Source organism: Bombus vancouverensis, chromosome 9 (assembly GCF_051014615.1).
Source record: "Bombus vancouverensis nearcticus chromosome 9, iyBomVanc1_principal, whole genome shotgun sequence".
NCBI classification, from domain to species: domain Eukaryota; kingdom Metazoa; phylum Arthropoda; class Insecta; order Hymenoptera; family Apidae; genus Bombus; species Bombus vancouverensis.
Genome location: NC_134919.1, coordinates 3723639 through 3738094, shown reverse-complemented (window position 1 = coordinate 3738094; position 14456 = coordinate 3723639). Strand labels below are relative to the sequence as shown.

Sequence of the window (14456 nt, the reverse complement as noted above, 5' to 3'; positions counted from 1 at the left end):
TTTAAAAGTATACCAATCTATCTATGAATGTTCGTAATTGAAATAGTTAGAAAGAATATAAAATTGTAACGGTAACTTTGTACAATTGACATCATCAAAATTAAGATAATTTCTTTCACATTTATCTACGTTTCTATTTTCAGCTGGTATCCGTCTTTGTGCGTGACGCTATGACAGTAGAGGAATTCCTTGCGAGTGCTTGCAACAGGAAAAACCTTAATCCGATGGAACATTTCGTTCGTGTAAAAAAACGACGCGACATGGAAGATCATAATTATTTTGTACCACATAGAACGGACATGATAGAAACTTATGTAAGTATTAATGTCGTGTTATATGTTACGAATTAAACCGTTCACTTATTTGTCGATATTTCCTTGGTCTAATTGAACTGACGTAATCATTTTCTAGTAATTTATTATACATATAATATATATATTCTTACTGCAAAATTCTCTATCGAGAAGTTTGATTTCGAACATTTTTATTTATATGAAAGGCTATCCCTTTGTTTTATTGTTACTAGAAATAAAGTACTATCTGATTTATAATAATGACTAATTATTAATTACTAATTGCGAGGCTATTGTAAACGAAGAATAAATGAAGTAATTACATATTTATAGCATATCTAAGTAAATATACATATATTTCAGTTGCACACTCATGAGATCGTTGAAGTTTGCGCAAAAATCTTATATCAAGTAGAGCTACAGAGGAATACTCTTGAACAAATGTGGGGCTTTTCGGTGGAGGCAGAATTAATTGAGAATTCTGATCGGCAGGATGAATTGTGTTGTTACGTTAGCAGGGTTGAAGATAAGAGCGTCGCAATGCAAAATGGTAAGTAAACGATGCACGCATTTTTCAAACTGATTATCATTGTGAGTTATGTTATAATTGTTATAAATCAAGATTTCTACTAGTATAAACATTAACGATATGGAAATTAAATCAATCAACTATTTATTTTTATTCGTTTAACATAATAAACACGTATACTCGTAAACTCGAACTTAATATATCATTCTTCAGAGGAAAATTCGATAAAATTGCACGTTCGCATCGTTTTCCATAAAACTGCTTGATGTAATATAAATAGGAGATCAGTCAGGCAAGCTCAAGATTCTCTTTCCATCCCTCTTTGATCTAATTTAAGAATGAAGGTGAGATACATGTGGAAACACAAAGTCGGGTGACCTTAATCAGATTTTTTTTTGTCTGCATCTGCAGAATATCTTGTAGAGAGTGACATTGAAAAACATTGATTTTTTGTATTGTACTCCCCATTAACTGAGCAAATACAGATTTATATTCTTTAACGAAGCAAGGCATGCATAATGTACATATTTATATGATATATAAATGATATAAAATAATATATATATATTATTAAATAATATATATATATGTAATGTCGTAAACCTCGGGGTAATTCAGGTGATCGATTTTGAAGTCTGAAAATCGAGTTTATTGTGAAAATACTTAAATGAAGTACAGGAGTAAACAACAATTAGTACCAATCGATAACAGTAAACAATAAATAACAAGTTCTGTGCAATACCTGAAAATCGAGAATCGATTTTCAACGTCCTGAGCTATCGATCTTTCTCCGTCAATCTTCAATGTTTTAAATAATTATTCTTTCTTCTGTGATCTTGTCTATCTCTGATGTTGCTCTCTATGCGTCCGTTTAGGAAATGAATGTCTCTCAAAATGGCTGCCCCTAAAACAAAGAAAGTCACTGTGTCTGTGAAACAAAGAAAGTCGTGCTGTCCGTGACAGAGAAAGTCCTTATTACACTTGAACCCTAGATAGTTTACGTATATATAACATAAATAATATAAAATCATGTTTTAAACATTATAAATTATGCAGCGCATTTTAATTTTTGTGTATTTTTCAAAATTAACAATGATAATATGTATTCTTATTTCTTTTAATCATTTTTTAAAAATTACACATGTTCCTTCGGACTTCAAATTAAACTTCTATCGTGATACTTTTTTATTTTGACATTTTTCAGGAATCATTAAAGGAGACGAGATCATGGTAATTAACGGTGCAATAGTAAGCGATTTAGACATGATGTACTTGGAAAGTGTGTTGCAAGAAGAAGTTGGTCTATGTATGATGATGAGATCTTCGCGAACTGAACCACCAGATCTTACAGGCATAATGAGAGTCACCGATGACATAATCGAGAGTTTGGTTTGCCCGCCACCACCTTCTGATCCACCGGTTATAAGCGAAGAAATGATTTCCGGTTTAATCGTTCCAGCCCCCGGATGGAGTAAGGATTTTCGTCTACTTGAACAGTTTATTTTCCACTTTTTGTTCAACATTATTCCATATTTTCTTCAGTCCCTTTCTTCTATTACCCCTCTCTCTGCTTGTAATAACTTTTCTGAGAAAAAATATTTAGGATATACAAGATTATTTTATTTTAATTTTTATTCCTACTGTATGCATTTTCGTACAATAACGGTAACGTAGCAGTAGCAGTAGCAGTAGCAGTAGAGTAGCAGTAGAAGTAGCAGTAGTAGTAGCGAAAGTGGTAGCGGTGGCGGTAGCGGTAGCGGTAGCAGTAGTAGTAGCGGTAGCAGTAGCAGTAGTAGTAGCGGTAGCAGTAGCAGAGCAGTAGCAGTAACAATACTAGTAGTAGTAGTAGTAGTAGTAGCAGTAGCAGTAGCATAATAGTGATTCTTTCCTTTCTTAATAAAAAGATTTTTAGTTAATTTTATCCATACTATAAAGCGTCGAATTATTGTTACAAAATATACAGTATTTATCTAATAATTTAATAAAATAAAATTAACAAATAAATTATTATTACAAATATATAATCTGTGCATACTCATATGTGTATGTCGGTGAATGTAGGCAAAGAAAGTATCGCACAGGAGTGTACGTCAGCAGCTCACATGGAAAATGGCAAACAAACATCTCGCACAAATTCATTCGAAATAGAAAACTTATTGAAAACCGCCGAACAAGTAACTGGTATCTGTCGATCACCTGGTGAAACAAGAAAATCTAGTCCCACTGGAAGTGTTGTTAGTTCTCATTCTCAAGCTATGACGCCGAGTCGGCAATTAAGCGATGCTGAGAAATTGAAGAAAGTTATTCTAGAATTAATTGAAACTGAACGTACTTATGTGAAGGTGCGTTTGATCACAACTTATTGTGAAATTGTATTTATGTGACGCTTTACTTTGCTGCGATCCTCAAACTTTTATATTTCAATCTCGTTCTCACGTTGACAAATAACAAGATCTATGAAAATGTTTCGCATAAAATTCAAGCAAAGAATCATGCATGCTAATAAAAATTTAGTCATATTTTTCGAAACTTGAGGTATTTTGTAACATTAGAAAAATACAATCGACTCGAAAATGACCAGAAAAATGCAGTAGGGTTAAAATCAAATCTCAATCTCAATCTTAGGAGATTTGCACTCTACATTGTGTAAACATATGATACATACGTATATATAATATACATATATTGTCGCGTAAAATATTTATAACTAAAATAGGTATTACATTACATGAACAAATGAAATACTTTTTCAGAACTTAAATAATTTGCTGGAGAACTACTTAGAACCCCTTAAACGCGAAACATTCTTATCGAATGCAGAGATAAACGCATTGTTTGGGAACATACAAGAGATTGTTACATTTCAACGACAATTTTTACAAAATCTTGATCATGCGATCGAGATGGAAGCTGATTTCAATAATTTCGACCATCCTAGTCAATTTAAGGTATGCAATATTGATGATCTGCAATAAGAAGGTTATACCTTTGCTATCTATTGTATTTATTTTATCAAATATTTGTATGTATGGGTATACGTGTATTCCTCTTTACCATACATACGTACAAGTATACACATATACATACGTATGAACAATAACGTAAAAGAAGTACGAAGTAAAAGATTTATATGTATTTGTATTGTACAATGTGCGAATTATCTATATTTTTTTCAAAGGGTGTCCTGTTTTCTATTGGAAGTGCCTTCTTATATTACGTAAATCATTTCAAGTTGTACAGTTCGTTTTGTGCTAGCCACTCAAAAGCACAAAAGGTTTTACATCCAAGTGAGTAAAATTCCGATTTTCTTCTTTATTAAGATCTATCTATACTCTATTAAGAAAATGAAGAAAAAAATGCTTTAAATGAACTTTTCTTTATTTTCTTTTATTAGATGAAGGAAACCAAGCTTTACAAGAGTTCCTGCAAGCGCGCAATCCAAGGCAGCAACACTCGTCGACTTTAGAATCATACTTGATAAAACCTATTCAACGAATACTGAAATATCCGTTGTTGTTACAACAGCTTCGAAACCTAACTGACGAACGAAGTGAAGAGCACCAGCACTTGATCGGTAAACGAGACAATTATTATAAATATTTGTCTCTATATAAATATATACAAAAACTTGTTAAATTAATATTAATTGTTTATCACGAGTACAGAAGCCTTAAAAGGAATGGAGAAAGTAGCAGAACACATCAATGAAATGCAAAGGATTCACGAAGAATACGGAGCTATCTTTGATCACTTGTTCAGGCAACATCAAAAGTCTTGCAAACAGGTAAATAAAATATAATAAACTTTCAAAGGCATTCCACTTCCAGATTTTATATTCTATATTTTGCATTTTATGCGTATCTTGCAATGATGCTATCTCGCCAGCCGATCGACTTAAGTCCAGGAGATCTTTTATATTATGGAGGGGTCGAATGGCTTAATATTTCCGACTTTCTTGGTAAAATCAAGAAAGGACTGGAACTGCACGCAATGTGTTTTGTGTTTAAGTCTGCTGTCGTATTCTTGTGTAAAGAAAGGTTGAGACAAAAGAAGAAGCTTATGGTAATTTCTTTATTTTCTTCTTTCATCTTAAAAATAACATAAAAATTTATTTATATGTATACTTATATACAATATATATATCTGGACACATATCATAAATTTAATGATATTTTGATCAGGGGGTATCCACTAAAGCGAATTCCAGTGAGGTAGAAATAATTCGTTATCAAGTATTAATTCCTGTAACGGAAGTACAAGTTAGAGCTAGTTCCGCCAAAGATATGGAATCTCATTTCCTGTGGGAATTGATCCACTTAAGAAGTCAATTACAGAGAAGATCGGAGAAAGTATACGTGCTTTCTAACAGGTATCGTCTAACGGTATTTCTTCTTGAATTAAAAGTTTTAAAACATACACGCTTTGCCCTGAACCACCGCATCATCCGACAAATTTACCTGCATTAATTTGTCGCTACACATCATTGTCAGGTACATTTTATATATGTATGTATATATAAAAGTATGGTATATACTTTTTATTGTATATACGCGTGATGTATCATATGCTATACTACTTAACAAACATTTTCATATTACGTTACGGGCGCAGTTAGCAGGGTGTGCGTAATCGGCCTTGCCCGAGGAATGTCAGTATTATACACTGCTGACTGGTGAAGTCCGAAGAAACAATTGAATAGCGAACGACGAACTATTAATTGTGTTAATAAGATTAACACAAAAACAACTTAGCGCGACGCTGCCCACATGGATTTATTAATATCCACATATTTTATTTCAAACCTAGCAAAGTTCGCAAAAAGATAATAATCCCATCAAACTGCCCATCAAATGGTGGGCATTGTCAATTTTACTCGTATCATATTGGTCCATGTTCGGAATTCGAGTATTTTTTAGGCGACGGTATGTAATGCTGACATTGGTTGGGTAAAGCCGATTTTTGTATACCCTACCAGCTAACGATTTCTAGAGCGATTAGAATCGAAATTGTACATAATATGTGTAACATTTATACATATATTACCTTTATGTATTTCCTTAGCACAACAGAATTCAGAAATGCATTTTTGAGGACGATACGTCAAATTATTCGAGAATCGGTTCGAAATATGAGTATACCATCGACGAAACAGAACTTGAGCCAACCACCGATTACTATTTCACCACGAATGTCAACTGGACATGTTGAAAAGTTTGAGAAACAGTCGGCAAGCCAGGGACAAAATGGCAGTAACAGTAGCGCCGTAACTACCGGTACGCTATCGAAAAAAACGGTTAAACCGCAAATATTGCCAACTTCCCATAACGTAAAACGAAAATATAGCCAATCAAAGCAAACGGTAGAGCATGAAAGCTCCGAAGATAAAGATACCGAGGAGCCAGCAGGCGCAATCAATCAACAGCAAACAACATTTCGCTCCCGAAGCAAGACTATCAGCGATACATCCGGTGAGATTTGTTTGTTATGACACGAATATAATTAATTTTTTCTTACGTGAATGGAGGATTCTGAGGAACGTTATTTTTAACGCACAGGAGAGGTGAAAGTCGAGATGGATTCAGGAACAAAATCCGAAGGAGAAGAAGATTCGCAAGCTTTTTTAGGTGAGAAGAAGGCGAATTTGGGCCGCACACCGAATCATTTGACTTTGAGCACCACTTCAACAATTTCAGCAGGAAGTACGGGTAGTCAGGCGAGACTGATCCAATCTTCTCATCAGCCGGAAAATTATCAGCCGATCGCAGTCAAGGAACTTGGTAAGAAGTTCATATTCAATCGAATAAGCATTCTTATCTTAAACGAGAGGTCTCTCATTACGTTATATGGTCTATTATATTGTACTTGTATACATGTGTATACTATTTTATGTATATATTATTATATATCTGTATTGAATATTACCTGTTGAAGGTTCGCCGATTTGGAAACCACGGGAATTACCCTCGCTAGGAGAGTCTACGACGTTGCCACGTAAGGGTAAGTCGGCCAGCGAGTTTGGGGATATAAGCTCATCTCATAGCGCCTCCCGAAAGTCTCTGATAGAAATCAATAATTGTGCTCAACAATCTAACTGTAATAACCACGTTTAAATTAAATAGATGTTAACTGATTGACGAACCATCGAGTTAAGTTTAAAAACCGTGCAACAGAATAAACCAAATAACTACTCAATTACCGTGTAAACTGTAAAAACTAGCGCTCGCTTGCCGCCCACGCGGAATACTTAATTAAACTTTCACACTACGCGTTTCCCTCCTGCACATCTCCTTCTTCTCGTTTCGTCTTCCAAACGCGCTACGCGTTATAAAACGTCGTTGGTGCTACTCCTCTGTACAACGAACGATATTCAATTGTTTGACAGGAGAGAATCTTAAAGAAGGGAGAGAACTTTGCTTTTAATGGGAAACAAGCTTTCCCACGAAACAAACGGCGAATGTTTCGGTACGTGTCTTATGCGCAACTGGTAACAATTCCAGCGGAAATCGTACTTGGACTCTTTTCTCCGTTCTTTTGTCAACTATCTTTCAATCTTTCACCTATTATCGAATAAAGACGCGATATTGCTATTCGCTGCTACCATCATATTGTAATCAAAATCAAACATTAATTGTATTAAAAAATACAAATATCACGCATACACTGACATGTACATACGTAAATAAGTAAGTACATACATATATACTTGTGCGCGCACACACGCATACACGCACGCACGCATATATGTAGACTGCATAGATATACGTTATTCAACCAACAATATTAAAAGGCAGTAAACGATTTTAACGAATACCGCAAGACACTCTCTCTCTCTCTTTATCTATTATTACTACTATTACTGCTACTGCTAGTATCATTGTTACTACTATTACAACTACTACCACTTACTCTTATTACTACTGCTGCTACTGCTGCCGTTGCTACCACACTACTTCTGCAATTATTGTTGCTGCTGGCTCTTCTGTTGCTGTTGCTGGTGCTGTTGCTGGTGCTGCTACTACTACTGCATGCTTGTACTACTACTGCATCGTACAATGAAGTAATTCTTCTTTAAAATATTTGGGTGAAAATTAAGGATTAATTTTTAACCACTTTTAGGTTAAACGTAACTATTTTAACCAATGTAAATGTAACTATTTTCATGTTTTTTTCTGCGTGGACGGCAATGCGATACAACGTAATAAACTCTGTATATAATGTAATATTGACGCGATCAATATTGTCATTCTTTCGTTATAGGGAATTTTATTTTTAATGTTACTTAAACTTTATTTTTAATGCTATTTAAACTAAATTAGGATATTCGACGCTAAAACTATAAGGATGAATTTGTGAATTTGTTGATTTCTGGATTTGTAGGTTTGCAGGTTTGCAGGTTATTAGCTTAGTGAATGACAAAGAGCGTAACGATACGCGGAATGGTATCGGATTGATACCATTAAAGAAAATTATTACGGTAATATATATGCGTTTAAACTTAAATGTACCACTAATATAATACAGTTCGCAATCAGTGAAACAAGTGTCTGCGTGGAATACCGTCGAAACATCGATATATAAATATCACAAAAAGTAACGATATTTGACGCGTAACGCCCTGTTATTGAATACTAATATAAGTTAACATGATATCGAGGGATAAATACTTGTAAATTAGAAAACAGAAAGTATATCTATATCTACATATATATATATATGTATGTGTATATATATATATTCAGAGTAATTCTCTTGCTAGTTAACTCGAAGGAAACGTTGCTTCACCGCAGTGATAACGCCGTGTCGGTATATGTGATCTGTCACATTCATCACTAAAAGTCAATATCGGCACTGTGTTAGTGCAGAGATGGCTATGTGTTGTATATATGTAAAATGAAAATGAGAGTAAATGATCCATAGAGTGATTAGCGACGCTGCTTTTGAGTCGGCTAGCGAAAAAATCACCCTGTACATATACGCGTATACAGTGGCGTGCAAAAATATTCAGTCATCATTTAGAACAGAATAACTTCTTTAAAATTAGTTCAAACGATTTGACTTTTCTTGAGAAGTTAGTAGAATTAGCTTATTACATGATGTGTAAAAAATATTTTGAAAAATTTACAATGGAATCACGAAGAAAATAGTAAAGATCACTTTTTACAATTTTTTTATTTCACTAAGCAATGAAACTCTAAACACTATTTCTTATAAATTTATGTCACTTATACTATATATGTTAAAAATTTCATCGAATTCAGTTGATGCAGAAATAAGTGACAGGCATCGAAAAACGTAAGAATCTTTAGATTCATTACGGTTATAGGCCGAAATTCGTGGAAAACTGCGATTTTCACCATTTTTAATCGTTCCTAGCTTATAGGAACGTTAACCAATTTCGATCAAATTTTTTATAACTGACATAAATGTGCAAAACATACTTTTCAAATTTCCATTACAGACTTAGATAAAAAAAGGGTTATAAAAGAACAATTTTTACTATTTTTTTCTCATTTCCGATCAATTGCAATTTTGTCAAAATTTTGTTTACACGTCATTTAGTAAACTAAGCCTTCTAACTTTTCAAAAAGGTACAAGTCCAATTTGGTCCAATTAAAAAAATTTTTGTTTTGTTTTACAGGGTGGCCGCACACCATTTTTGCACGTCACTGTATATACATATATATACATATATATATACGTATGTGCGTGCGTGAACGTATGTGCGCTCGTGGGTGTGTGTATATAAATAAAATATATGTATACAGGATGGGAGTAAATGGTTGTTCATAAATCTAAGGATATCTATATCAAACGAAGTGAATCGTATATACATAAGTAAGAACTTACTTACGTTTATGCACTCACTGATAGATCCTATACTTTTCTTCTATGTTTTTTTTTTTTTATTTTGAAAAGAAAAAAGGAGTTGCCGTGAAATAGTATAAATCGATAACGATAGAGGTAAAGTAATACATTGGGCAATTAAAATATATCCCTAAATTTTTGAACACTACTTGGAATCATCCTATATATACATGTACGTGTACACATATTATCTATATGAATGACACGCATATATGGATGCATAATCAAAATACGATATATTTTCTTTTAAACATTTCATAGGGATACCATCAATGGTATAAATCGTTTGTGTCGGACAAGATAACTATTAGATTTATTATGCTAATTTCTTGTCGAAACAAATAATGAAACGAAAAATTTAACGTAAGGTTTATTTTATTTCATTTCATTTCACTTCGTTTCAATTCGTGTTTCGTTTCCACTTCATTTTGTTTCATTTCGCACTAATTTCATGAATAACAGTAAATAGTTCGATGCGTTACGAAATGTGAATTTGAAGCACATATCAACCAACAACAGCCCATATGTCGAACAAATTATTCTTGTATTTCTTTTCTTCGTCAAAATGCCAGCATATTCGTTAGTCGTGTCCTCCAATTAATCTTTTTCATGTTCGACACTACCGATTTAAATATGAATCCCTTGTGTAAGAAATTTCCAATTTCCGATCATCCAGTATACTTGATCTAACAAACTGGATATACTGAAGAAACGAAACAAAAATGTAGCGAGATATACTTCGCGCGACATTCATTTAAAAAAGAATGAGAAAAGAGCACATAAGAAATTTAAATTCGATCAATCAACTGGTCGTTCTATTTGATCGGCAACTATTCCATCATTAGTTTCACTATCTTGTTGCATACACGGATATGTTTATCGTGCAGCAATTATGTACAATGAAAAAGCTTGGACTTTGTTTTAAATCCTCCTCGCACGCATTTGTATTAACAAATTTATTCGATAATTATCTTTACGAAAAGCAAAAATCACACATACTATTAATACATTTATCAGATTCTGTAAATTCGTAGAATTACATTACAAATGATAGGTCACCACGCTGTTGATCATGTTTACTAAAAAGTATGTCAGTGTGTGTGTGCGTGTGTCGGTAATGCATCCTGCTTGTTTTATCGCGTTTCGTGAATATTTTTACAAAAACAACTTGTATCAAAGAACTTGTTGAAGTTTAAGTTATAAATTTATTTAAACATCTTTCTATATCAGCGGCTCGAAATTAAAATGCTAGTATTTAACTCAGTACACAAATAGAGACATTAAAGTTCGGCTATGAGTTTCAGTCAAAAAATATTTTGAAAGGTATTTCATGTTAGCTTTCACTCTATTTCGAGGGATTTTACATGTATAAAAGTTAATGGAAGAAATGTAATATTCTGGGGGGGGGGAGGGTATGAATATACGAATACATCTGCATATTATTACCGAAACTTGAAAATCCATGTCAAGTATCTTTGAAAGATCATGGTTGAAAATCGTCTTTTACGCTCCGCTTCCGCTTGAAGTTTGCGTATGTTCACTTGGAACATGTAGAAAAATGACACACGTGGGCAATAAAAAAACGTATCGAATGAGCATTGTATACTGTTGAATATTGTATATAATGAAAGAATAAACCAAATAAGACCAAATACGACAAATTATAGGAAACAAATAAAAAGGAGTAGAAGAAGAGTAGCAAGAAAGGAAAGAAAATGAAGAGAAAGAAAGAAAATGAGAAATAATTTGAAAAAATGAAAAATTGTCAACCAACCAAAAATAAAATAAGACTACAAACTGAAATCACAGAAAAGCGATAGATGTACATTTTACACCGATTTATAGAATTTGAAAGCTTGATCGTAGCTGTACGATAAAATTCTTTACACTTTCTATAATTATCATTATGCTATAAAACCACGTGCTCTTTTTTTTCTCATTCAACATCCATACATACGTGCACACTTTGCAACATATGCACACACTTACATAGTAATCGCATAATCGCACACGTGCGCATATACACACAATACGTACGTACATAATAAGTTATTGATTAATATTTCACGATGGAGAAGAAATAACAAAATATCTACTTAACGATTATTATAGATATAATGCGTGCGGATTTAAGATTTACAGATTTTCCGTTGCTCGAGTTATTGCATTGTCTACTACTACTACTAATACTACTACTACTACTATTACTACTACTACTACTACTACTACTACTACTACTACTACTACTACTACTACTACTACTACTACTACTACCACTATATCCTCCTCCCCCTCCTCCTTCTTCTCCTACTACCACTACTATTACTACTACCACTACTACTACTACTACCACTACTACTACTGTTACATTATTACACTATCACACTGCTACACTATACTACTATTACTACTATTACTACTACTATTACTGCTGCTACTACTGTTGCTACTCCTACTACTACTTCTATTACCACACCCACCTCTCCCCTTCCTCTTACTACTACTACTATTACTAATCCTATTACTACTATTACTATTACTACTACTGCTGCTTCTGCTATTACTACTGCTACTACTACTACCGCTACTACTTCAATTGCTGCTACTACTGCTGCTACTGCTGCTACTACTACTACATACACACAACATATTAAAATATGTAACAACACACAAATTTTATTATATAAATTTTACCGAGATACGTTTCCGAACAAAAGTTGGTATTTCCTTTTTTCTCGATCTGCATGACATCCTGTTTATCCTACACAATGAGATTCCTTCTTTAAATTGTAATTCATTTGGAATTAACATCGATACAGAATGAGTTAGAATCGTGATAGGAGTAATTGGTCCAATAATAAATATTACTTTCTCGTAATTTTTCAGAGTATTAAATCGGTTTGTTATATATGAAATACTTTATCCATCAAACATAAAAACCTAGTGATAAGGTTTTTAATAAGTGTTTAATATTCCATTCAGTAGATCGTATTACGCCTACATACATACATTCATATTTATATGACAATCAATGGAAATCTTAGATTAATTATTTTTTCTGTTTCAAAAGAAGGAAAACTGGTACAACGAAAAATGAGAATTATAATTATTATAATCACGTTAACAGTATTAATAAAGAAAAGTATCGATAATATTGTTAATAATAAGAATGAGAAGAAATCGGAAATTTGAAGAGCGATAAAGCGAAAAAATAATTAAGATCAAAGTATTTTGTGTGTTTAGCTTGTGAGAAATTAGGCCGTTGGTGCGCGATAACGGATCCTAAAAATGTTAGGAGTATCGTAAAGTTCCTGAAGATTGAATAAACACGCAACGCAGGCAATGAGAAAAATGGCAAATGGTCGCAACACTGTAGCTCGGAGACGTATCTTGGTACATAGTTGGCCTAGTAACAAGTTTCATATTTTTCGCCCCAATCGAAGTGAATCGTCAAGTACTTATCATCTATTATACTATATTATTGACATTATCCAGAAATTTTATTGAAATAAACTTTATCGATACCGTTGAACATAATGTACTTAAATTGTGACGACGACAATTTCGATATTGTTACGGGCACTGAGTATACAGAGTGAAAGGAGAAAACAAAAATGAGGGAGAAGAGACAGGATGCGAGAAAAAGGGGAAAAGTAAGTAAATGAGTGAGTGAATGAATAAGAGTGAAGACGGTAAACGTGGTTCCGTGATGTGTGTACGTTTGATTGTATGTATGTGTGTATGTATATGGAGGAATGAGAGAAGAAAGTTGGAAAAATGAGAGAAGAAGGAAGTGGGAAACAAAAAATAAACGGACATCAGCCTTTGAATGGATGTGAATCCGAATATTTGAAATGAGAGAGATCGATAGTATTATTATTGTATAATTATATAAACGGAAATATAAGAGATACAAATATGAATAGGAATACGAATATAAATGTGAATATGAATATGAATACGAATATGAACATGAACATGAACATCAATATGAACATGAACATTAATATGAATATGAATATGAATATGAATATGAATATGAATATGAATATGAATATGAATATGAATATGAATATGAATATGAATATGAATATGAATATGAATATGAATATAAATATGAATATGAATATGAATATGAATATGAATATGAATATGAATATGAATACGAATATGAATATGAATATGAATATTAATATGAATACAAAACAAATTGGAACAGGGTGGGCCGGTCGTGTTAAAATAAAACAAGTATAGAATACAATGACGATATAACGAATCTTTCTACGTATATTATTTCCCTGTCATTAATACATATGCACACTTGTGTGATGAATCAGAAATTGAGAAACCTTGTACCTTACGTATAAATACGCAAAGGCAGTGCAAACATGTTGTTTATGTTTTGTGTAATTATACATTAGTAATGAACATTATATAATTATGATAATTCCTGTATTTATTGTTACTGTTCCTCGGTTACACGGAAATGTTCAAGAATGATCCATTTGTACAATCATTAAGTTATTAAAATATGATTATTCAGTATCAAAGATGCGTATCTTTTCTACCTCCTTTTCTACTCCATTCATCGTTCTTACATATTACTCTTTCTTTTATTACAATTCTATCTGATTTTATTATATATACATATATACAAGAGTAAAATTTAAAAATAATATTGTAGAGTAGGAATGATTCGGTAACTGCGACAAAGTACATAACACAGGTGTATTATTATCTCCAATTAAAACTAGATAGAACGCAGGTGT

General features: G+C 32.9%; 1 protein-coding gene across 7 annotated transcripts in view; it reads left to right on the top strand.

Moving 5' to 3' along the window:
* Positions 1-14237, top strand: part of sif (guanine nucleotide exchange factor still life) — a 32812-nt gene extending 18575 nt beyond the window's left edge. For 6 of the 7 annotated variants that reach the window (XM_033343473.2, XM_033343475.2, XM_033343474.2 and 3 more), the window contains 13 exons: positions 144-314; positions 657-843; positions 2027-2293; positions 2884-3164; positions 3576-3770; positions 4001-4109; positions 4217-4396; positions 4488-4606; positions 4708-4884; positions 5004-5191; positions 5884-6290; positions 6378-6599; positions 6754-14237. In XM_033343473.2, the coding sequence (XP_033199364.1) occupies positions 144-314; positions 657-843; positions 2027-2293; positions 2884-3164; positions 3576-3770; positions 4001-4109; positions 4217-4396; positions 4488-4606; positions 4708-4884; positions 5004-5191; positions 5884-6290; positions 6378-6599; positions 6754-6932 (2682 nt within the window). In that variant the 3' untranslated portion in view covers positions 6933-14237. The remainder of the gene's footprint in view (positions 1-143; positions 315-656; positions 844-2026; positions 2294-2883; positions 3165-3575; positions 3771-4000; positions 4110-4216; positions 4397-4487; positions 4607-4707; positions 4885-5003; positions 5192-5883; positions 6291-6377; positions 6600-6753) is intronic. The other variant, XM_033343476.2, reaches the window with a different exon arrangement.
* Positions 14238-14456: the final 219 nt, after the last annotated feature.